The sequence below is a fragment of the Ctenopharyngodon idella genome, chromosome 11 (assembly GCF_019924925.1).
Source record: "Ctenopharyngodon idella isolate HZGC_01 chromosome 11, HZGC01, whole genome shotgun sequence".
NCBI classification, from domain to species: domain Eukaryota; kingdom Metazoa; phylum Chordata; class Actinopteri; order Cypriniformes; family Xenocyprididae; genus Ctenopharyngodon; species Ctenopharyngodon idella.
In genome coordinates, this window is record NC_067230.1 from 2,858,863 (window position 1) to 2,885,124 (window position 26,262).

The following is a 26,262-nucleotide window of genomic DNA, read 5'->3' on the forward strand; positions in this document are numbered from 1 at the left end:
GATACGTTTGACATTAGTTTCCACGCTGCCAATGAATCTACTAAGGTAATCAGTCTCTCAAGACTGACCTCTGGTGTTAGATGGGTGACCAGCCCGGTGCCCTGAAGCGGCGAACTGGCCACTTTTGATCCCTCCTTGTAGGGAGCGAACATCCCAGCGCTGCTACGTTGCCGCGTGGACACTGAGATATGTGTTCGCTGAAAACCGCTGCGCCCTGAAGCACGCGAGGTGGCAGGGTTGGCAGAACGGCCCCCTGAGGGCACCGAGGGGAGACGGGCACCATGTAATGAGGTGGAAACCGACTCACCCCGGAGGGGACTACCCTCAGAAGCCTGACACCACTGACGTCAGGACTTCTTTCCTGAAGCCTTCTGCTGGATAATGACGGTCCTCAGATCCGTCTTACCCTTGGAAGGCTTCGGCTGTGAGTGCTGTCCCGCCCCCGAGTCTCTCTGTGGGGGAACACGGGAGGCAACGCTTACTTTTTGCTGCGTCCTGTGCGAGGAGCTCGTACTCGTCTAGTGCTGCTCCCGCCCAGCAGCCCCAGAGACTTGAGAGCGGCGGGGAAGAAAATTTTGGAACGCCGCCGCCTGCTTCTTAGCTTCCTGAAACCTTTCGACGACGGTGTTTACTGAGTCGCCGAAAAGGCCTGGCAGCGTAAGCGGGGCGTCCAAAAGGAAAGATCTATCTCTGTCCTTCATGTCAGCGAGGTTGAGCCACAAATGCCTCTCCGTGGCTACCAGGGCTGCCATAGACCGCCCAATTGACTTGGTGGTCACCTTGGTAGCGCAGAGAGACAGGTCTGTAGCTTTACGTAGCTCAGTGACTAACTTCCCCACCCTCATCAAGATCTTTAAGCAGGTCAAGATCCCTGAACTGCAGCCGAGTACGCTTTACCCACTAAAGTTGATGACGTTCTTAGTGGCTTAGTGAGCAACCTCGGGGCTTTTAGGGAAGATGTTGACTCAGGGGAGAGATAACTTGCGAGCGTCTCTTCCACCCGAGGCATCTCCCCATAACCATGCATTTTTAGTCCCATGATGTTACTATAATTCGATATCTGGGGACTGAAGACCCGATAGAACGCGGGTCTATTCCAGGACCTCGACACCTCAGTGTGGAGGTCTGGGAAAAAAGGCAAGCCCCGGCGTGGAGGTTGTGAACGAGAGGGAAGGAAGCGCTCGTTTAACAGACTTGACTGACGGGCTTCTTGTCTAATCTGGCAACAGCTCTAGTCACAACCTCCACGAGCTCCTCATATGCTTGTGTGTGTGGTGGCGATTCATCACATGGGTCGATGCTGACAACGTCTAGTTCCTCAGAACTAGTTCGCTGCAGAACCGGCGCCTCACCAGGGGCAGAAGAAACCGCAGTGCGTGCTTCTGCCTCCTGAAATGAAGCGCTGGATCCTGCAGGTAAAGGCAGAGAAAGGGCGGGGCCCGTCTCTAACCCCTCTGCAAGATCCATTTGCGAACCCCACGACATGAGCCTTCGCTGTGCCTCGGCAGCAGCGGGACCCGAGCCGCGGGGAAACCGGCTCGGAAAATGCGGCTCTTTTTTCCTCGAAAAGCGCCCGGCGGGAGCACACAGCCAGCCCCCTCGAGGGCTGCCTGGGCATGCTCCGCTCCCAAGTACACAACACAAAGCTCGTGTGAATCCCCACCCGGGATGAAACGAGGGAAGGGAGAAGCACACAGCTTGAATTGCTGCTTAGAATTCGCCATAATAAGTATTAACTGGAGCTTGAATAGCGTAAGAGACAAACAACAGTAAATAAGACAGACAGTTTCACACGTAGCGCTTACTGAAGACACAGAAGCTAACTCTGTTTGGTTCAGGTGTGCTTTATAGTTTCCTGGTCATGACGTCACTCGCCTATGATGTTCCGTCACGCCATTGGACTGATTTCACATGTGCTTCACGACGCAATCACGCAGAGGCGTTCCCAAAGCGCTTGACGCAGCGCGTGTTCCCTTGAAAGGGAAATAAATATTTGTAATTATGACAAATAAAGAAAACAACATATAGTCAGTTTGATGAAAGGTGAATGGTGAAAGAAATTCACGTAACTGATCAGAAGTTTTATTACTTTAGTGTATTTGTAATGCATTCCAAAGCACCTACTGTAATACACTTTTCCCATTAATGCTACTTTAATGGCCCATTGCACTTTAAAATATGGACTGCAGCCCTTTGGGCTGTCAAAATATTATGAATTATTAAACTAATTATTAAACCGATCCTGACCAGTCTTCAAAAATTACACAAAAAGTTAAAATGTCAAACAAATTTTGAAACGTTAACTGCATGAAAAGTAATTTTAATCTACGCGTCACATTTAAATCCGCAGCGTAATGCGAAACCACCAAACCGCCAAATAATTTCATTGTATTTTTGTCAGGAGCAGTTGTGGTGCATTGAGAGTTAAAGCGTGCAGAGAATTGGCAGAGAAATGTTACAGATGGTTTTATTCCATCTGCACACACTGAAACACAAGCAGTTCAGCATGTTCACATTTTTCCACCAAGGAACGGAACTGTCTGTGTTTTAGTGCATGCACAAGAATAAAACTAATGTTATGCCAGTTTATGCAATTGCTTCATGTTGCGTTAATCACAGATCATGTCAAGTAAAAGGGAAGCAAAACATTCTTGATATTTAATATTGCGTCTGCTGGTTTTATTTCTTCAACAGTTTAAAGTTTAATGCACGTTCGTGTTATATAGCTACAGGCTGTTTCACGTTTATTTTCACGCACCACTTGCTGTGCCTATTGTCACGAATGTGGCTCCCTCGGCTCTTCCTCCGACCCGCCGGAGGGAGCCATCACCGGAATACTGATCAGTTCTCATTCGGACTACGTTTCCCATGGGCCCTCATTCCTGGGACTGATTGCACACACACCTGCACCGCATCACACTCACACTATTTAAGACACACACACACACACACACACACACATCGCGAAGTCTTGATTTGCCGTGGTGATCATTTCTGAGCGTTTTTCTGTGGACTGTTTACCTGTTACCGATTGGATTGTTTATTCCCTGCGACCCTTTGCTGCCTACCCTGATCTTTGCCTGTTTCCTGGACTGTGATTGTTTGCTGCCTGCCCTGATCCTTGCCTGTACCCTGATTCTGTTTGTCTGCCGCCTGCCTCGACCATTGCCTGTTCCTGTTTATGCCTCTGCCTTTGCCCTGTCTGCTCTGTAAGTCCTTTTAAATAAATTAGCTGCAAATGGATCCACGTTCTGTCGACCCATCATTACACCTATATTGAGACTTTTCTCGGCGATTCAGTCTTTTAATCCATATAATTTGTGCTGTCATTAATAGTTGTCATTAATAATGTCTGTTCGCTTATAGCTGTACTTGTAACAGTATAGAGAGAACACCAGTTTTGCATGGTCATGTCTGAGTGGTGGCCCAACAGGTAGGCTGAGTGCTCACTGAAGCACACTATAATGATGCCATTAGCACACTTCAAGTTAACTTGGAATGCCATTGCAATGTGTTTTAAAATCACTAAAAGTTTGTTATCAGTATAATATTAATGTACGTTCAACATTCTTACAGTGTAATTGAATTGCAATTCTAATGTCACCAAAATACATTTGAAGTTTATGGTGAGTGAATTCTGCATTTCAAAACTTAAATACAAGAGTATATTTAAAGTGTACTTGGAATAGTTCCACTTTAGCACAAAAAAGTATATTTAATACAACTTTAGTTGAACTTCAGCACTGCTTTTGGACAACTAAAATGCATTTAAGTATACCAATTTATAGCGTGCCACAAATACATTTAATTATACTAAAGTACATACGAATAAATTATGCTTAAGTATACTATTTTTTTCACTAGGGTACTGCCATGAATATTCCAAATCATAGCAATCAAAGCATCCCAGCTGGAAAAATGCTGTGCCTTCAAACACGTCATTGACGTAGTTGTAATTAATAGGCAAGGATTATGCTAATTGTGAATGAGCATGCACGCACACCATATTTACGAATTATTGGAATTAATTAACATGCACGTTTAACTATCAAGTCGGATGTTTACGAAGCATTTTCGGAAGGTCCATTTTACAAGCAATTTACTCATATATTTACAAATGTTTCATGAATGAGGCCCATTGTGTAAAAAGTGTTCTGAATTTTGTGAAAATTGGCCTAACTAGCCAATAAGATTGCTTGTTATTAGCTTATAATTCCACAACCATGTGTGATAGAATCAAAATGTTGTTTCATCTAAATCCTGTTGAAGGAAAAAGTCACATTGTTAAGATTATTTATCCACCATTCTAATTTGTCCAAAAAGTACTTTTTCAAACTGGCACTAGGCTGTTCGTCTGATTCTCACAAAACTTGGCATGCATCATCCCCAGACCCTCATGATAAAAAGTTATCAACATTCTGAGTAAACATGCAGAGTTCAATGAATTTCTGATGCTTGGGGCGCTAACAGCAATTTTAAAAATATCATCCATTTATATCAATGGGAATTAGAGATGAAGGCCGTAATACTGATGTTGTCCACCACAGGATAACAAATACTTTTAGATCCCAGTTTAAAATTTGTGTAAATGGTTCAATAGATTGACTATGCATAAATTCATTATAGCTTCATAACATTTAAATAAGTCTAATCTAATCTAAGTCTAAAGAAATTTGTGATCTCCAAATTACATTTGTTTTTACATGTCCTTATGATACTGAAAAACATACGTGTCAGGTTGCCAGATGACTGAATGTATTGCTGTTCAATTACAATGAAGAGACAATAATATTTGTCTATTTTAATAGAGTACATAGAATAATAATTCCATACAGAGACGCTTAAAGTCTCTATAGTTGAAAGGAGATATGGTCATTGTATAACTGTATTGTCTACACAAGCCATTTGTGCTTGGACTCTGATAATCAGGGTCTCTTTCTGATTGTGAAGTTCCTGTTTATCTGAACTGTATATTCTAAACTGAGAGACTGAAGAGTGTCATTGTTCTTTACAGGTTGATTGATTGTGGTGTCACAGATGAAGGTTGTGCTACTCTGGCTTCAGCTCTGAGATCAAACCCTTCACACCTGAGAGAACTGAATCTGGCTAAAAATAAATTACGAGATGCAGGAGTGAAGCTGCTCTCTGCTGTACTGGAGGATCCTCACTGTAAACTGGAGAAACTGGGGTAATTTATCTCTCAGAATCATACACAGACTGGTACTTATTTTCTGTTCAACAGGAAAGAGTGTTACTGACAGACGAGTAGAGAGAGGGAAGAGAGAGAGGTGCTGCAACAATGTCAAATATGGGGAAAATATGGTGTTTTTTTTAAATATTCAAGCATGAAAACCTATCCTAGTAGAGCCCAAAGGCAAAATCCAAACTTTGAAATAGGTCCATAATGGGTCCCCTTTATGTCTGTCTTTCTGATTGTGAAGTTCCTGTTTATCTGAGCTGTATATCTTGAACTGAGAGAGTGAAGAGTGTCATTGATCTCTACAGGTTGATTAATTGTGGTGTGACAGGTGAAGGTTGTGCTGCACTGGCTTCGGCTCTGAGATCAAACCCCTCACACTTGAGACAACTGGATCTGAACAATAATAAACTAGGAGACTCAGGAGTCAGTTTGCTCTCTGATGAATTGAAGAATCCTCAGTGTAAACTGGAAACACTGTGGTAAGGTTTTATAAATGTGCTTCCTCCATTTTCTTCCGGTGGTGAATAATGAACAATATTAAAACAAAAGCCAAAAAGACTAAAAAGTGTCTTGTCAGATACTTGAAGATGTTGTTTTATCTTCATTAGATTCTTCATTAGAAAGTTTTGACAAACATTTTACTTTCTGTCTTTATGATAGTATAAACATGATTGGATGATGTGAATGTGACTTTTTGTATGTCATACAGTTTAACATTTATTATGATATTGAAGTGAACCTCCTCAAGCACCCATGTAGAAGCAGGTCTGTGCCTTAGGCTGGATCTGTTAATCATGCCATGGATTATACCTCCCTTTCTGATTGTGAAGTTCCTGTTTATCTGAGCTGTAGATTCTGAACTGAGAGACTGAAGAGTGTCGTTTTTTATCTACAGGATGGGTAACTGTGGTGTGACAGATAAAGGTTGTGATGCTCTGGCTTCAGCTCTGAGATCAAACCCCTCACACCTAATGTAGCAAATCTAAGTTTCTGTTTCCATTTCCAAGGTCTTCTAGTTTGTTAGTTCTGTGTTAGCTGCCATGCTAAGCTGGGAATTTTCAGAGAGCTCCTACTTGTACCACGTGACTGCTGCAGATTCATTTAGGTGTAGATAATGTGACGTTCTACTTGGAGCTGTTCACGTACTCAAACTGTTGTCATCTCGAAATTACGGCATGGCATGAACGCAGCGGCAGCATATGCCCTCAGTATGTTCTTCCCTGTGTTTGGTTTTATCCTTATGTTACAAGTTTATATGAAGCTGTCACATTTGATTGGCTCAGCTTTTTTGTTTTCTTTTGTTCAATAAAGTTATATGCTGCAATTAGATCTGTGTCAGGCCATAACAGTTAAAGATCATTTATTTTCATTATAAAGCAAATACAGTCTTATGATGAAAAATGATTTTGGACACATATGCATGTTATGGGTATTTAGTTGCTTATGCATAGTGTTAAACAAATTGTCATGATATTTCAATTTTGATGTTTCAGATTTGAGCAAATGCTTCCAGATTGCATTTCCCCTACCTTTCAAAATGTGTTCTGATTTCACTGATTCTACTGATTTAAAGGTAGGCTAGGCAATTTTGGACAGGCTAGCAATAGCAAGCTAGCTTTGAAAACATAAGATTCCACCCTCCCTTCAGAGCGTCTCCAAAGCCACACCTCCTCCAAAACACATGAATGCACACAGCCTGCAAAGTGTCACGAGAGACTATGTTAAATTACCTCATGCCTCAAACCACATAACATTACAATAATAGTGAACATAAACAACTTAGAGAGCTCTGACTTGTACCACCTGACTGCTGCTCATGTCAGCGTTGATAGTTTCTATGGCAATAGAAACACATAAATTCGAATCTGAGGATGTGAACAGCTCAGAGCAGAATGTCACGGGTTGCCATCTCTTAACCCTTTAAGACCGGATGGAGCGCCCGCGCTCCCATTTGAGTGTCTTTCTTTAAGAGCCAATAAAAACTGAACCCATAGCACAAAAATTCTTTTTGCATACAAAACCAGAGACTTTACTCGTTCAGATAAAGCCTCCCACATGCTCCTGTTGCGTTGTTTCCCCCCTCTAATGAGTCTGAGTAATATGCGTTTACAACAAAAACAGCACAGCCGCTAACTGAATACAAATATGTAGATTTCACGTACTCATAACTTCATGAAAAATGCACAGATCATAGAAAATGGCATTATTTTTTAAAGCAGATTCTCATGATTAAAATGAACCCAAAATCAACATAATATATTGCGTTGATCACAAGATATTACTCACGGAATGATGTAACATACTTGGTTAAAAACATGTCTCTCATCTTTCCGGTATGCAATGTGTATCCAGTGTTCCCTGAACCATCCATGTTCGTTTTCCAACGTGGAATAACACAAAATAGATATCATTTTAAAGTTTAGAAACTCAGCATTTTAATGAATCTAATCATTTTGAAAAACTCCTAACGAATGCTGAGAAGTGCCTCTAAACCGGAGTTTACCGCCCGTGGGCGCCATCTGGCTGTGAAAAAATGAATAACACTTTATTCAACTATACTTTATGCTATCACCACAAAATTTGAACCAGATGCAGCTCACATATAGGAGAGCATCACCAAAAAAGATTTTTTCTCTGATCTTATTGCCTTCCTGAGTTATTCCATGTCAAATAAAAAAAAATTGAAAAATTATAAAAAAAAATTATAGATATTTTTTGTCTTTTCTCAGCGTTTTCTCAGCATGAAAATGTCCAAATGTAATGTACCTTTTGACTCTCCTTGCTACAGTTTTGGAGTTATGAGTCTTTACTTTTGTGTATGTCGCTCAGAAAAAAAAAACTCTAAAAAAGCCTTCAGGTCTTAAAGGGTTAATTACGGTTATTACGGCATGGCGTGAATGCTGCATAGTAAGTTCGTTGTTTTGGTTCAGGAGGAACTGGCAGCTGCTGTTTGTTTGTGGCGCTCAGTGACTGTGGGTGCTTCTCAATACTTAAATTGATGCTTCCTTGTTTCCGCACTCCTACATCCTCAAGTCTGTGACCCGAAAAACTGATCATACTCAGCCATCTTGAAGGACATCTCAATTCTCTAATTGTACCACGAGGAAGTTTCCTGAGGAGTCATGAGTGAGGATACACAGGTGTACACAGGTATGCAGATCGTATTCATTTTGTTGTCATCTATCGTTCTCCAGGTCAACTGGGTATACTGGAAAAAGCTAGACATGCTTCTGTCCTTGTTCCCACAGTATAACACCCTGTTCGGTGACTTCAGCATCCACCTTAACAAACATAAAGTGGCTGATTTTAAAGTTTTTCTCTCTTCTTTCTTCCTTTTGTGTGCAGCTGAATGATTTCAGATCTCAGCCTTGTAGATGCCACCTAATTAATATATAAAAGAGCACCAGTCAATGTCCCAATCCTTTACTTGAGAATGGCGAGCAGCAGGAATTGATTTCCAAATATCTGCAGTTCTCAGACTCTCTGCCACAAGTACATACATTTGCTTAGACCCTGACATGTCGCTAAGACGTTTTACACTTTTTTTTCAAAGACTGTTTTTATAAATATGAATTGGCATGGATTTTAGCGTACGCACAAGTTCAAATCAGTGCATACGCACGTTTTATAAATGAGGCCCTGGGGGCGCACCAAACAAGCAGACCAAGACCCACATTTTCTATGGGTCCGCTTCCAAACAACCTCTGGTGTGGTTCAGCTGGAATTTAAATGCAGCACAAACCAAAGACATCTAAATGAACCAAAAACAGGACATGATGTCACAAGATACAACCCTAAAAACGATAGCATGCTAAAGTACACCTGTTTTTTCCTCATTATATGAGCTACGTTGCCCATTGCAGTTCGGTACAGGTGTCAGAACCACCGTCTCTTTGCAGCAGATCTTTGTTTGCGTATGTAAAAGAGTTGTTTTAACTGTTCATTCAATTCACTGTTATTTTAACCCAGTGTTTGAAAAGCAATTTCACACTTTGATTACATTATTTTCACAGTTTTGTCACATCTAATTCATGTACAGAAGTGATTTTTATTGCTAAAAAAAGTTTTATAATTTGCATGATTATTTAACAAATGTATTTTACCCAGAAACTAAAGGATCAATTTAAAAGCCTTTAAGCCTTCATAAATTCTCTCATAAATCAGAGCACTAAAATACAATTTAAAACATGTTTTTATAATTTATACAGTAAAAGCTAAATGTTTTAATAATTAAATAATGTTTTTGAAATAATTTAATAATGAGAAAATCAAACAAACCACCAGCTCTCAATCAATGTTCTTTTTGTCCACTAGATTTAAAATGTTCTCAATAGGCAAAGATGTTTGCGACGAATTCTCGAAACCGCTTGGCATATTGTTCAGGATGAACTGTAGAGATCTCAGCCCCAGCCTTTAAATACAAAAAATGCAAATTAAAAAAAAAAAAAAAAAAAAAAAACAGAAAAAAATAAAATGTCTCAGGTTACGCATGTAACCATGGTTCCCTGAGAACAGGGAACGAGACGCTGCGTAAACACGCTAGGGGAACGCCTTCGTGTGAACCGGTGTCTGAAACACATATCCAATCTCGGCAATATCATATTGACTGGCGACAGCCCATGACATCATAACAATGTGACCCACGTGTATAAAAGGGGCGCCCAAGTAACATGTCATCCGCATATCGTCTGAAGGGACTATAAGCAGGTGGGCTCCGAGGCATGGCTAAGAGATGCAGTGTCTTGTTCCCTGTTCTCAGGGAACCATGGTTACATGCGTAACCTGAGACATTCCCTTTCGAAAGGGAACTCGGCGCTGCATAAATACGCTAGGGGAACGATATACCAACGCCGCCAAGCTGAGGGGAGTGCATGCCACGCATGGCAGTGACAACTGTCAGAATCCAGCAAATTCAAATGAAATGCCAGACCCACTCACCCTACGGGTCACAAATGAGCAGTGACAGCGCTCCCAGCGGTCAAAGCCGCAGCTACAAGCCTCAAAGCGGCCTCCATATCTCACACATGAAGGCCTGCCAAGGCCACACAAAGGCCTGGAACCAACCACTTCAAAGGAAAGGGGTCCCTTTAAGGGAGCGTGGCTAGGGGGCCAGAAGGAACCCCAATCAGTCACTTCTTAGGGGAACACAATCAACCCCGAATGCCACCAGGGAGGTTGACCTGGATTCTAGCTGAACTAGTAACCTAGTCTGCCAACAACCTGTCTGTTTCCTCAGAAACAGAGTCTCTAGACACAGAAGTATCACGAAGAAACATCCAGAAAGAGGGACTGCAGAAAGGGCAGTAGACCAACTCAGACCGGATCTTAGAGAAGGGGATCCTGGAGAGCAGGACTCAGGGAAGTGCTATCGACCCTTGCAAGCGAGGGGAGTTACTCTGCTCGATCCCAGGATTTACAAAGCACCTATGTTTCAAGGCGCTAAGGAGGCTGTGCATTCTAAAAAGGAACCCTCGCAAGGGGAATGCTCACAGCCTAAGAGCTGATCTAACTGGGAGGCTTCGAGGGAAGCCTTCAACCACTGACCAGACTTAGGAAGCCAAGTACTCAAGCCCACTCTCAGAGTGAAGAGAGTACCAGCTCGACCTATCAGGTCAACCAGGCTATAAACTAGAAGCAAAGGTGAAAAAGGTTAGCCAAGCCAGCAACACGCAAAAGTGTGCGGTCTCAGGGAGGCCGGAAGGCCAACCACTTGATAACAAGACCCTGCTGACTGATACCCAGCTGCTGGAAACTTGCATCAGGGAGGCCTACTGTGGCCAACCACCTGGTATCGAGTCTAGACTGGCAGAGAAGTAACCATACTGTGGGAAATTCGCCTCAAAAGGGGCCTACTAAGGCCACGCATCTCAATGGCAAACGTTCACTGGCTGACTGTGGCCATTGCTAGCTGCCATACACCTACTTATTAGTGGCTGGCTCTCAGAGAGGCCTGTTAAGGCCTGCTGCCCGATAGCTAGCTGCTAAGGCCAGCTACCTGATAGCAAATAGTCTAGCTAGCTACAACATCCACACTAATGGGGCTGACCACAGAGAAGCCTGCTAAGGCTGACTATCTGACGACATAAGAAATAGCTACCAGAAAACCCATTTACTGGGGCTGCTAACAGGGAGGCCTGCTAAGGCCAGCTACCTGACAGCACATGTGCTGGCTGCTAGGGGCCCAACATGGTGTGAACTCACTGTGAGAGTAGGCCTGTTGATAGTTTACTATTCAGACAACGCCTGGGACCTACCACATCGCCAACGAGCGGTGTACTCAGTAAAAGCACTTTTTACCCTTTAAGCAAGGGGAGTACAAACATACACCAACATGCCCTAGAGGAGGCCCACCTGGGCCTACTACTCCAGATGAACATGCATGTCAACTCGTGGCAATGCTGAGCTACAAGGGAGCATACTAAATGACCAGCCCACAGTGAAGGTCAAATACCGCTCGACCTGAGCCACAATGGTGCAGGGCAGATAACAACAGAGCTATAAGCATGCACTCAGGAAACACCTTGTTTACAAGGGAGTACTATCCGCCTAACCCTGAGAAAAAACTACAGGGTGGAGGCCAACCACAAATAACTCCATTATGACAGAAATAATATCTGTACTCAGCCCCAGGGGAATAGGGGCTTTTCATAGAAAAACCACCCACACTCAACCCAACACTTGAAGCAAGCATTACTAATCACAATAAAAAAGGAAACTGTCTACTCTGCCTCTACACTAATCTGCACCATACAGAAGGGGGGCAGGCCTTGGCCAAACGACTCTCAAATGAGAGGAGGCCAGCACTAGAGATACAAAAGGGAACCTACACTCACTAATGAGGGGTCAGAGGCGGGAATGTACAACAGACCGCCTTCAATATCCCTAGTACTAGCCTAGGCCAGCTATCAGGGTGGCCCGGGTGAGGGCCAGCCTATAGCACATAGATCTAGCTGGCGCTCCTCAGAGCAGCGGCCTATATAGAGCAACTCTCAGCTGAGAGGAGGCAAAATCACTCAAAATGACACCGCTAAAGTGGCTAAAGAATACCATAAAGCCTTAGCTCTCCTAAATTAATCTTAGGATGAGTGACGCTAACCGGGTAACAATGTCAGGTGGCCCTGTGGGCCAACCCTAGACATTTAATCTATCTGAAGTCAAAGTGCTTGTCTCTTTGCAAAAGCAGCCCTCCAAACCTATAAGAGAGGAGACAAACTACTCTACCCTGAGGTGGCTATCAAGGCGGCCTGAAGAGGGCCAGCCTGCAACAGAGCAACGGCCTTAAAACCACTCTCAAGTGGGAGGAGGCCAGCTTACTCGCTAATAAAGAGAAAAACAAAGTGTGGTCTCACCGGAGAAGTGAAAACCAGCACACTCACCTAATTAGACCAGCTTGTGTGTGTCATCTAGTGTCAGATAGCGAGGACAAGGATCCATACACTTAATAATCCTCTCTGTGCATTTCATTTTGCCAGATAGTGCTTCACACATGACAGTCCCTGATGACGATTAGAGGATGATATGTTACTTGGGTGCCCCTTTTATACACGCGGGTCGCATTGTTATGATGTCAGGGGCTGTTGCCGGTCAATATGATATCGCCGAGATTGGATATGTGTTTCAGACACCGGTTCACACGAAGGCGTTCCCCTAGCGTGTTTACGCAGCATCAAGTTCCCTTTCGAAAGGGAACTAGTAACATGTAATAACAAATAAGATTTAAAATATTTACAGCTTAGTTTAGTTTTTTTACAATAAATGTGTAAAAAGCAAATCTCAGTTGTCTGTTCATTAAGTATGACTTACTCCGTGCTTGACTGTTTTTGCTGCATGGGCTGCCTTCTTCCTGGTATCATACTGGGTCAAAATGTCTATAAGACCCATGAAGTATACTTCTCTGTGTGGGGCACCTAGATCAAGGAGAGACAAACACAAGACTGATAAATTGAATGTGAGGATTTAAACAAATTCAAATGTTATACACCTTGGTTAAAGGCACACTATGTAAACTTTCGCCACTCGAGGTCGCTTTTTCAAAACAATGGTATAGCTTGATGACGCCTTGATTTTGCGGAATCATAGGAGGTGTTGTCTTCACGTCTACAGCCGGTGGAAAACAATCGGGACGGGACTCAGGCAGAAATCATGTTCATGGATGAGATTATTAACACTACTGTAGAATGAAACAGAGCAAGGCTGAGTGCTGTGGGAGCTGAAAGAGGCCGCTGGAGCGATTACTAATGAGAGACGAGCACGAAACATGCCTCGAGAGCAGCGGAACTTTTATAATGCCACAGTTGCTACTTCCGCTTCTTCCAGTCAAATGTATGTGGGGTAACACAGCTCTGTTTTATCATAATAGATACATTTGTGTGTTGAAAGTTGTTATAATACTACTCTGCATTCGCTTGGCAGCTGCTATGAGACACTTGTTGCACACTGCAGTAAGCTAGATCGATATTAGGCATGGTAAAACATGGTACTCACTGTAAATCAAGAAAATGAGATTTAAACAATAAGTTTATTGTTTAAACAAAGTGTTCAAAATGTAAACAAACTGGAATGTGACTCACCAACTGTGCTCTGGATGGCATACACATCAACATGAGGGTCAAACTCTCCTGGACCAAGAGGTTTATAAGAGCTCATGTACCCTGCAATGCCCTCAGGGGAAGTACCGAAAGACCCCACAGCTGCAAGGCATAGGTCATTCTCTGAATTCTCCTCCTCTTCACATAAAGATTCTTTTATTTCTACCTCTTCTTCTTGCTCTGCCCTCCTGACATCATGAATGCCCAGCAGCAGGCTGTAATCCATGATCTTCAAACGTGCAAGAAACTGCACCCAAACACATACAGATACACAAACAGACGTTTTTCATTTTCAAACCAAACTTGGGACAAAGTTTAAATCCAGTCTGGCTAGTGCTTCCCATAATGCTTACGCATTAGGTCTGTAGGCGGAGAGTAGGCGGTCTTTTGTGCTGTTCGAACACTTTCGACCACATGAGTGTCTACACTACGAAAGGAATCCGGTCAAATGTGTTTCCGACTATCTCTGGAAGTGGTCAAAAGTGGACAAGCTCAACATTTTTTACACTACATTTACACCTGTATTTAGAGTCACCCACTAGTGATCCAATTGACCAAAATGCATCTTAATACCAGGTGGAAACAGGGCCTCAGTTTCAGGGCCTCAGTTTCAGAAAACCAGGTCGTTTGGGTCTAAGAAAGCTCTGTTTCGCAGAAGATAAAATGAACCAATCAATCAAAGTATATTTGAAGTATATTCTGTAAATTGTATCATTAATCCTCTCACCTCTACATCCCTGTTCAGTTTATCCAGTAGCTTTTCTTTCTCCTCTTCACTGATGTAGACTTGCTGCATGTTGTTTCTGAAATCTACATCCTTGAAGGTAGGCAACTCTTTCACCTGGGTTTTCAAATTATTTTTAAGCAATTATGTTCAAGAACAAATTATTCATTTTCAGAAACTGAAACATCTTTCAAGAACAGCATATAAGAATGCTTTTGTAACAGAATGAAAACAAGAGATATAGTGTATATTGTTTAGGAATTAAGAACCTGTTCTAAAGTAATTCTGAAAGTAGCTAAAACAACTCTTTCATTTGAATAGGCTATACAATAAAATGTTTTAGATTAAATTAGCATAAAACACTATAAGCACAGTATGTTTGTGAGGAACATGAATGTAAATGTTTTGGACAAACTCAATATGATTGCATCTCTTACCTTTTCTTTATCACTTGCTTCTCGAGAAACCAACGAGCCCTATAATATGAAATATTCCTGGTAATTTATTGAGATACATAACAATAATTAATAATCCTTACAAATAATAGCTGTTACATAAATATGACACAGTAGCTCTATCTTATTTGATAGATTGCCTTAAATATGCAAGTTGAATGAAAAACAATCTAGTCACAACACAGTACGTCTATTGTGATCCTTCCACATTTTCTTTTGACATATTTTGCACTTATTGTTTTGAATAACAAACTAAACTCTTAACATATTAATTCCTCACCATGATAGCTCAATAACAAATTCATAAAATAGTAAACAATGAGTAAAGAATGAATTTTATCTACCTTGAGGTCATATTTTCTGTGGACAGTTAGTCGGTGGCTAAACATATTCCTCATGACTAAAATGTATGTGTCTTCATTGTCCACAGTGACACGGTACATGCCAAGGAATTGCGGTAGTAGTGTGCTACCATGGCACGTGACAATGTGCTGAGGGGGAAAAAGTAAATGTTTTAAATTAAAAGAAAAGGAAATAAAAAGAACTAGCCTTTCTAGGTCCAGTAGATTGCTGCTTTTTATTTGAAACCAGCGATTTCAGCAGCACAAACATCTTGATTAAAGTTTGATTAAACTGTTCAGAAAACAAAATATCTTTCTTATTCTTTATTTCTTAAATAGCATTACAGTCAAATGTTACATGGACGTGTTTTCATCTTTTAAATAATCAACCACTAAACACAAATTACAGACTGTACCTCTGTGACATTGTAAAATAGGCATAAAGCTTAGTATATGTTGGTGTGTCTGGGGAAATCTATCCATCCAAACAGCATTCCAATACATCTCAATAGCAGTTGCTTGGTTGACGCAGGACCCCGCTGGGCATCCATCTAGACCAGATGAAGACCAGCTTGGCCAGGCAAGACCAGCTAAGACCTGTCACGAGCGCACCGGGCTCTCACTCGCCTCCACATTCTTTCACCTGTTCGCGCTCTCCGGATTACTGATGATTATCACCTGGACTCAATCAGAAGACGCTCTACTTAAACACAACAGCTTCAGTCCTTCTTTGTCTGTCCTCTATTGTGACTACGGACCAGTTTTCCCTGCTTGAAGCTTTCCTGCTCCTTGTGTTTTGGGATTGCGATCATTTCCATGGATTATTCTTCTGGTTGGCTATCCTGTGCTAAAGACTGTTTATTCTCCTTGTGAACCAAGAAGGACTATACTCTTCTGTGTTGTTTCCAGAGTGTGTTCTACGGACTACTTGAGTTAAGTTTGTTTATCTTTTCCTGTTATGTGCTTTTCGGAAGCTGTTTAGTTCAACGAGTTATTCATTTTACGTTTATAGTAACCCGAGTGGGTTTGAACTCGTTATACTCGCTTCATTGCGCTCTTAGTGAGTTTCCCTATATATTTTGATCACGTGTTGGTGAGATGATGATGCACTTGAAGCTATTCATCTGAATACTTGTCTGTATCAGTTTTGCTGAATAAACTCCTGCATTTGTGTCCACCTCTCTCTCTCTCTTGTGCTTACATCTGTGTTACAAGACCAATTAGTGGGTAAGAAATTTTTTTTTAATTCAAAATAACTTTTAAAAATAAATTCTGAAGAGAAAACACCAGAGAACATTGTGACCGGATCAACCTACAGGTGTTAAGCACTTCAGCTGCAATACACACAAAGAAATGTTGGGTATTGTGGTGTCTTGATAGATTCAATAATTGGACTGGCATTTGGGGACAAACAAGTAGAAAACTGAGCAACTATACAGAGTGCTGAAAACAACAGTGTGTGCCAGATGACTTGGAGTAACAAGCACCATAAAATATGTCCAGAAGACTCATGCACTGTATTCAAAGTCTTCTGAAGCAATACGATAGCTTTGTGTGAGGAACAGACCAACATTTTACTTGACATCTAGCTTTCCTTGATGTGTTCATGATAGCTCATGAAAGAAGCATCAATATTCATTTTGGCAACAAATAGTTCTTTCATCAGATCTTTTCAGTGAATCATAACATATGGTAGATAATGGCCAAATTTTCATGTTTGAATGAACTACTCCTTTAAGTTAATTTTACAAAGGTAAATTAACCTGTTATTAAACAATTTATGAAACAGTACTCTATACCTGGTGGTATTCTGAAAGGATGTTGTGCACTTCCTCCACCTCCTCACTGGAGATTTGCTTGACAATTAGTGTGCGGTCATATGATGTCAGCAACAATCCTGGTTCCTGACTCTTGCATTCCTTAACTGGAGGACTACGCGTTAGAGAAACCTAAAAGGACACATGGAAATTTGGAAACAGTGGAAAAGTCATGACAATCCAGTCAACTCGGAGGTCGGGAAACCATTGGGAAATACGCTGCTGTATTTTTGATCAAATAAATGCAGGCTTGGTGAGCATGAGGCTTCGTTTAAAAACATTATAAACAGTAATGTGTCAAATCTTTTACTGTTTACGGTACTGTAATTTAAAATATAGGCCTATACAAAATTTTCTTCACATAATGTGCAATAATACATGCATGCATGAGATCACAAAAATCATGTTTTCTGTGAAGAGTGGACGTTATATTAATGTTAATACAATAGCTGATATGATCCTGTTATCAGCATGCTCACAGAGTTTTTTTTTTTTTTTTTTAATCTCACAGATTTGAGAATCATAGTGACCAGATATTGGCCAACACTGGACTGCATGAATATGATACTGAGATCACTGACTGGAAAGTGTTTTTTTCTTTCTTTTTTTTTTTTCTCCAGTGCAAAAATACCAAATGCCAGGTATGTGATGTTCACATATATCTTTGAACAGGATTTATTTCCAGGTATAACTGTGTACTCAAAATGTGTCTTTGACTCTCATTTATATAGTTAACTATATTTTAAATAAACTTTAAACAACAAAAAAAAAATATATATATTTCTTTTGTCATTGCATTCTTTCTTAGTTTACTCAGTCAGATTCCTGACTGAATGGCTCATTTTGCGGCTCATTAGGGGCAGGGTCTTAATCTCCTTAGGTGTGAATCACAGCATTATTCATGAAGATTCACGCCTCCCTGCATATGGACTCCCTAACCAAAAAGTGTCTTAGAAATTTAAAATCAATACATTGTTTTATGCGTCCGAGTAGGCAGAATGATTTTTACATCACTGTGAAGCAAAAACTCTAGGCTAAAATATACAGTTCCCAAAAGTCTTTTGAAAAAAATATTAAGTATGTGCTTTGAGGCCTTATTTCAGTGACTCATTTTTATTTTTTTATTTTATTTATTTTTTTAAAAACACGCATACGTAATTCTCTCAAAAATACAAACACGTGCATACTTGTTACTCACATATTATCTGCTTAATACAATGAAATTAGACTTTTGTAATTGATATGTTTATAAGCAACTGAAAAAAGCACAAATGTCAGGGCATGTCAAAACTTCTCCAGGACCCCAAATCAGCCTCAGATTCCAGAGGGTTAATCTCTCTTACCAGCAGGTGTGACCTAAACAGTTACTACAACAGCATATTAAAGTCACTCCATACAAAATCATATGGGAAGGATCTGGTGGGGGGGAAAGGGGCAGATGAGAACTGATGAGGGGAAACAGGTGGGGTAAATAGGAGTTAACAGGGGGTTGTGTTTGTGTGTGTGTGTGTGTGTGTGTGTGTGTGTGTGTGTGTGTGTGTGTTTTTGTATGGCATTGCAAAGTCCATATTGTAGAAGCCAGTCAAAAGGCTATTATCTTTATAAGCTTGAGTTCATGTAGTTTTTAGAACACAGACCATGACATATACTTGTATCTCAGATTAACTTTTTAAAATGATTGTCTTAGAAACTATTTCTAGATTAATCTACACACAATCATTCATTTGATCATCATCCTTGCTAAAAATCTAAGAGAGCTTGGATGAGAAATGGACTGGCCATGCATCCAGGGGGTTTTCCTGCCTACAGCCTAAGATGTTGGGATAGGGTCCAGCATCACCTTAACCCTAGGACAAGCGGTTTGGGAAATAGATGGATGTTAAGTCCACCCCCACAGTCAAGCAACCCTGTTAAAAGCCTAAGATAGATGCCTGATTTTATTGTTTTGCAATCTGCAAAGAGCACACCCCTCTGTGGTAAAGCATGACTCTTTCGATATAGAGACTCTCATTTGTTAACCTGGGCACTGAAAAAATATGTGCTGCTTGCAATAAAAATGCTGCTTCAACTTTCACAGTTTTCTTCTTAATGAAATTCATGTCCGTGAAAAGACTTCATCCCTGCCTTTGCCAGCTAGTGAAAACCGTTTGGCTTTGACTAAAGAGTAACCCTGCCAAAATTCATATTATTGTCATTTATTGTCCAACTAGGCAACTTCCTTGAGGAGCTAGATAGCCTGCTGTCCTCTTTCCCTGAGGATGGCGCCCCACTGGTAGTCCTGGGTCGTACTGGGTAACAATGCAGTGGGAAAGGAGCCAGAATATGTTTCAGCAGCCTTGAACACAAATGGGATGCTGATATCCTGGTGTACTGAGAGGGTCCTAACCATCTGGAACGCAGAGATGAAGGCACCTTGAAGTGAAGGTTGCTTGTTGGGCCTTAAATTTGTTGACAGAGACTCAGAACATAGTGTGTCTGGTAGTGTCCCTTGGATGTTGTGGATGTATCTGTTTCTGAAGGACAAGTTATGGTTAACAGTTCTGTGGATGGCAAAATGATCAGGGAATGACAAGCTTTAAGGTGGTGGTGGCCCATTTCAAAGCACACCTGGAGAGAAGGGAGATGATGAACACTACTTTTGCTCACTATGTAGGAAATCTGTGGGGCTCTCCATAGTGAGTGAGCAGTGGAGTAAAAAACACTGCTTTCTTTCACTGAACCAGAGGTCGCTGAGAGACCACGGGACTGGCCGATCTCACTGAAGGAGGAGTTGAAGGCGGAAGCGGAGAGCCAGCAGCAGACTGTGAACTGGTGGGTTCTTGTGGATTAGTTGTTTGGAAAGGTGAAGTGATGTAGTGAGAGTTTGACCAACATTTCTATGGTGTCAGTGATGAGATGAGGAACTGGTCCTGCTGAGTCCATGATAGCGGTTTAGTCTTCTGTTAGGAAGGCTACATGCTCAGATGGATGGTGAACCCAGATGTGTGAACTTTGTTGATACTAGGTAATACCAGGTATTATCAAAAATTATTCACTGTCAGTCCTTGTCTGCTTCCCTCTATAAATAAAGTTGGGTAAATCTAGCTTTACCCTGCCTTTGACTTTGGTCACCCATCTGGACATGCCCCTGATACTACTAGAATAGACTGACCCATCACACTTGGTAGAGAACAATTTGCACAAACTTAAATCTTTTTTCCAACTCCTCCATTACCTTTACTTTCATAATGGAGGTTTGTCTTGAATATTTCCCAGTTGGTCTCATTTCAGTCTCACTCATGTGGTGCTAGAACAGAGTGTTTGCTACCACAGTCACTGTGCCCTTAAAGTTTCCTTAAAGGCCAAAGTTTCAAAAAACGAGTTGAATGTATGACAGAGCATTTCTGTGCCAAAAATACTCTACAGATTTCTCACAGATTTCGGACAGTTTTTTTCGAGCATGGCCCTTTATTATGTAATAAAAGGTGGAATTCCTTGTACGGGCACTTCTCCCGGAAGAGTGCGCACACACATCAAGCAGAGCAAAAGAGCAAGAGCGGAAGAGCGAAAGATCGATGGGCTTCATTTGGCTTTACGGAAGTCGTCGGCAGCCCTGCACAGGACTTACTCGAGAAAGATTTGTCACTTTGTTTTTGGACTACGAAATCAACAATGTCACCAAAGAAGTGTGTTTTTGGTTGTGAGGGAAAGATAACCTTGCTTCCCAAAGAACCCAGCGTTAAGTGGAGCTGAGAGATTTGTTTTTACACATTACATTGATGCGCTCTCAATATTTGTCATTAAAATAACCATAGAAACCACCTTTAATTAACTATCAAAATAAGGATAAAGTCGTGTCTGATAGTTGCAATCAATTTTTTATTGGTTAAAATGAATGGAGAATATCTCGTGTTTTTCTGTGGCTGCTCGAGTCCTCAGGATCGGCGCTTATGGTTGCATAAACAAGGCCCAGTTCTACGCTGGAAATTATAGATCGTTTGAAACTGAAAGATGGAGCGGTCACAGCGGTAATGATCCCGGTCATGAGTTGGAACCGCAGGTGGTGAGTAAAACTGCTTCAAATGTATGTTTTGTTGGCAGTCGGCGCCTAAGTGCATATAATGTAAACAACACGAACGTAGTGAATTCATAAATTCATTATTCATCATTCACTATATGCTATATTCATTATAGTGATTCAAAAGTTATCCAGGGATAATGCGATGGTGTATTGTGTGTGTTTAAATACATTTTTTTAGCTTGCAGACGATCGCTATGCAAAAGCTGCAAGTGCTCGTCACTCTTTAGCTTCGCCCACGGCACGCCTCCAGGAGCTCAGCTGTTTTCAGAAAGACTCGGTACAGCGTATCTTTCTTTTATAAATCTGATAAAACTAAAGACTCTACGGAGATATGAAGGATGCTATACTACTCTATAGGTACTCAAGATTAACGTGAGATTGGCAGAAACTGTGTGTGTTATGCACCCTTTAAGAATTTCACCATCTAAGAATGCTTTTTGTGTTTTATCAAAAAATGAGATGCCCTGAAAGAAGCTTGAGTTCAGTTTGCAACTTTCTAGCTGGTCCGGTTAAAAATAAATAAATAAAAATGTTTGCTGTCTGCTTTCAACTCACTGAGGTTACCTATATATCTTCATCCATCCATCGGGTCGCAGTGATGATGGAGCCTATCCCAGTGTCTCGGGCCTCAGGCGGGGGAAACACACTCACAACTCCACACAAATAGGCCTCCTGACTCAGCTGAGACTTAAACCGAGGACCTTCATGCCGTGAGGCAATAGTGCTACCCACTGAGCCACTGTGCCACCTCCCAAACCTTTATTTAATATTATATTATTTAATTAATATATTTTAATATTATTTGTGTTATATGGAATTTTAAAATAGCAAACTTTATCATTTCATGTAAGTATTATAAGAAAAGAAAATAAATTCTTAAGGATTTAAATAGAGACTATTTATAAAATATTCTCTGTGAGGTTCCATGTGGGCCACTAGGTGCTCGCAGCGCACCGTGACATAAAACTCCACTGTCATAAAGAATTGCCATATTTTAAAGGTTAAAAGCAGACATATGCAGAAATCATTGGCAACTGCCTCATGCAAACATAAAAGCAAATGATGGCCACCATTCAAATGAAGTTGAGCACATGTGTTCTTTCATATAATAGGCCTACCTGACCTGATCTATGCAAATAATAAAAAAGAGAGACTCACTGCAAAATATTGTGTGGAACAGATGTGCTGTTTAACCATGATTTCGACTGATATGTAACTATATATCAGTTAAAATCGTTTTAAAGTTGAGGTACAGTAATAACATAGGGAGCTTTCAGTCTTAAACTATACAGAAATTTCATACCTGGTAATCCTGATGTTCAACTCCAAATCTCTCTCTTAGATTCCGGAACACTAGTGGGCAGTACTCCTTAAACTTGAAATGTCCAGGGAGGTTTTCCCTAAATACATATTTAAACATAAATAAATAAGCATTGTGGATTTTAACAGTCTAAGAGCACCTCTAATAAACTGTCTTTACAAAAGGGAAATAAACCATTAAGTGTTGCTTTACTAACATACTAAAAATTGAATTGTTTTATCACACATTGGATGGATAATATTTAGCAAGTACATTAATTGTAATGCCAGAGGCAGAGAGCTCCTCCGGGGTTTCTCTCAAGGTTTTTCCCTCTACACTACCTAAACATATTATGGACAATTTTTTCTTGCCACAGTCACCTTTGACTCACTGGGGCTTTATGGCATTAAGGCACAATTTATTTAAAGTTGCTCTGAAACAACATGAATGTCACATCACTGTCAATATCAAAGCATACCGCTGAATATTTACAAATACTGCATGGACATTTAAGTGGCATGCTGTGTGTGTCTGAATAAACAATCATTTTTCATGTTTTGTTTTTGTTAAACAATTGTGGTGATTTTATTTAATCATAAGAACTGTGTCTAAGCTTGCATTTCAGTGAGGTCACACGTCTGGACTGTTTGCCAGCAACCCCCACCACCACCAAATATATAACCCTGTCTCCATACCACAGCGGATTATGAGTTTTACAAAAGCTTTGTGCAGTTCATTGTGCACAGAATAGCCTAAAAACTGTGACTTTGTGAACAAATATGACTAGACTGAACAAACTACATGAACAAGTATTTGGTAGATATCAATATTATGTCAAAAATACAAATAGCCTCCATAAAAACTACAAAAAAGGAACAGATATAAGAGGTGAAAATTAGCATTTGTTTACAACTTTATATATTTATATGTATATTTTGTACTGTATATATGTAGCCAACCTTATCATGTCTTCTCTTTATACTATACTAAATCCAAATAGTCAAATAGTCATTTGTGATGACATGAGAATGAATGTACTAAAATTGTAATTGGCTATACATCTATCAGTCATAAAATCTTTCAGTTGAGTTTTATTCTTCAGAAAGCATTTGTTGAAGAGTGTGTTCAATAGACCATACTTGTTGAATAGATGGTTGTTGACTTTCATTTTTATGTTGGCTTTGAAGTCGTCTGGAAGTAGCATTACTGGCATAGGCACTTGAAAAAGGTCGTTTATCTGCAAAGGTTAATGCAGGAAGTTTAAAAGTTAAAGGAAGAATTAAAAATTGTATTGTTCATATGCATTAATGATAGCCATTCTCCTCCAAGCACATAACAACAAAAATAAACAATATACATCATACTTTAGCAATATAGGGCAACATAATTTTTAAGTGTTACAGAAAAATAAATAGTTAATTTTTTAGATTCAGAAATAAAGAAGGTCTTTAGTAACATACCGTGTGATTGATGCCCCACATAAACACCGTCAGGATGGGGTCGCTAGCCCAGAATATCTCCACTTTTTGATGCACAAAATGTTTTTTCTTGCTTTTTGTTCGTGAAAGTCTTCTTGCTGTGCTTGAAATAGGCCCTGCTTTACCAGGGGAAGACATTATTGCAGAAATGAACCCAGATAATCTTAGACCAAAACAACTTGTCACCTCAGTTGTGATGATGAATGTCTTGAAATTCCTGGAGACATTAACGAATGCAATTCAATGAACCTAAACAGTAGAGGATAAACTACTCCACTGACTTGCTCCAAAATAGCTTGAGAGAATTAAACTTGCCATAACTTGATCCAAACAGTCACATGCCTGATCAGCATTTCTGTCGGAGGCGTGTTTTCTTGTAAATGAAATAACCCTCTTAGCCCAAAAGCAACAAATCTAGTAATTTTCAATAAGAACTTTCCTGTTGAGTTCAGTGCTGGTGAAAGAGCAAAATAGATTGTTGTACACTGTGTCTGCCAAGGTGAGGTGGTTAGTTGTGTTGACACAGTCAAATGTGTGCTCACCACATGCAGTAGTGACCGAGTTTAGCTTACCAACACATTTAGAGAGGTCCTATTAAGCTTTTTTACATTTTAAACTATCCTGTGTGCAATGGTTAGCTTTACAGCTTTACAGAAAATCATGATGTAAATGTTTATAATATTTGAATATCTTCATGCCTTATTGTCACATTTAGCAGATGAGCGATAATATAGTTCGCATTTTGTGATGATATAAAGAATCAAGCAGATGAGATTTGCTTTATAGTATATACCACTTTACGTAAGTGTATTGTGTATATGTAAGTACCCCGCAGCAACAACCTGTACCTGGGCCCGGATACCCCAGCTATGGCCCTGTACTTGATTATACTTGAGTAGCCTATGGCTGAATCCCAAACAGCACACTTATATGCACTTTCTGTCTTGTGGACTTACAATGGCTGCCGCATGCGTGTGTCCGTTAAGTCCACAAGACTGTAGGGTGTCCCATTCATCATTTTAGGTTTTAGAAGGGTGCTCGCGAGTGCCCCCTTTGCAGCCACTATGCGCCCTCGATGCACACTTCAGCTGAGCCTGCAAGTCTGCGAGCTATGCGGAGGACTTTACCCAGCAGTCAAAGCAGCATTACGTCACGAAAGTGCAGCAACTTTGGCGCATACGCTCTGTTGTTTTGTATCGTCATCATTGTCCCGCGTTCTCATTGGTTTGCTGGCATATGGGGGATTTCATATACAGGGTTGAAAGCTGTCCGCGAATCGCTCGCCCAAGCGGAAAAATGTGCTGCTGCTGCCCGATCTTGATCACCAAAATTTGTCGTCTCTTAGATCTGAGTCCTTTAGTGTGTCCTAAGCCTATGCACCGTATCGTTTAAAGGTGAAGTATGAAGTGTCTGCGACATTAGTGACACCTAGTGGAATTACAAAAACAGCACATTTTGCAAATGCCCCTCTCTCGCATCGCACCTCCCTCAACTCAAACATCACAATCACAACTCTAACAGGTACTTGTGAAGGCATGGCTCAACAGGTAAACGTAGGTTACTTTCAATAAAAGGTCCAACATATTAGTACTTTTAGCTGTGTTGCTATGTGTCACTTTGTTATGAGAGTAAGTAATTGAGTTCTAAACTGTGTCTAGAGCGAATGTGAACACCTCGCCACGTCTGCATAAACCCATTCCACGTCTGCACTAGGCACATTTTTTGACATGACGCACCACCCAGCATACACAGTTAAAGAAGTCACTGCTCGCAACTGGAGTATACTATGTCCTTTGCAGATCCAGGTGTCACGCAAGATCTGGCACTGTGTCTGGCCCACATCTCCCTCTGCCACCAGAAACTCAAGAAGCAGTTGGCTGTACACCATGAGGACAGACCTCCTGAAGAAGCTTACTTACCAGGCTGATGTGGAGGCATATCTCCACACATTTGAGGTAGTAGCTGAACAGATAGGGTTGGGAAGAGGATGAGTGGGCATGAGTATTAGTGCCCTTCCTGTTGGGGGGAGCGCAATGCGCCTACTACTCTTTATCCCCGGAAGCTAAAAATGACTATGTGGCTCACAGGGGAAAAAAATTCTGGATCGAGGTGGGACTTACACCAGCGTACACTACAGCAGTTTTTTGAGTGGACATATGAGGCTCGAACTCATGATCAAATACAGGCAGACTACCTCACGCCTTTAGTGCCAACCCAGTCACTTACCTTTTACAATAACCGTATCAATCCTACCTTCCATGTTTCCATGTTTGCAAGGGATAGGGCTAAGAGGAAAGAT

General features: G+C 40.9%; 2 protein-coding genes across 4 annotated transcripts in view; one reads left to right on the top strand and one right to left on the bottom strand.

Moving 5' to 3' along the window:
• The window catches only part of LOC127522770 (NACHT, LRR and PYD domains-containing protein 3-like), a 24,763-nt gene extending 15,104 nt beyond the window's left edge, over positions 1 to 9,659 (top strand). Inside the window, exons 8-10 of one of the 3 annotated variants that reach the window (XM_051913044.1) lie at positions 5,015 to 5,188; positions 5,506 to 5,679; positions 6,096 to 6,527. In XM_051913044.1, the coding sequence (XP_051769004.1) occupies positions 5,015 to 5,188; positions 5,506 to 5,679; positions 6,096 to 6,177 (430 nt within the window). In that variant the 3' untranslated portion in view covers positions 6,178 to 6,527. Of the gene's footprint in view, positions 1 to 5,014; positions 5,189 to 5,505; positions 5,766 to 6,095; positions 6,528 to 8,233 lie in introns of those variants that run through there. The other 2 variants (XM_051913045.1, XM_051913047.1) reach the window with 2 other exon arrangements.
• On the bottom strand, positions 9,481 to 24,330 carry pip4k2cb (phosphatidylinositol-5-phosphate 4-kinase, type II, gamma b). The gene is made up of 10 exons (XM_051913048.1): positions 23,946 to 24,330; positions 23,625 to 23,722; positions 22,489 to 22,585; positions 17,108 to 17,257; positions 15,312 to 15,458; positions 14,950 to 14,988; positions 14,516 to 14,629; positions 13,771 to 14,035; positions 13,004 to 13,107; positions 9,481 to 9,611 (listed from the first exon to the last, which is right to left on the bottom strand). Exons 1-10 carry the CDS (start codon positions 24,099 to 24,101, stop codon positions 9,528 to 9,530), a joined length of 1,254 nt encoding a protein of 417 aa, XP_051769008.1. The 5' UTR covers positions 24,102 to 24,330; the 3' UTR covers positions 9,481 to 9,527.
• Between the last annotated feature and the right edge of the window lie 1,932 nt (positions 24,331 to 26,262).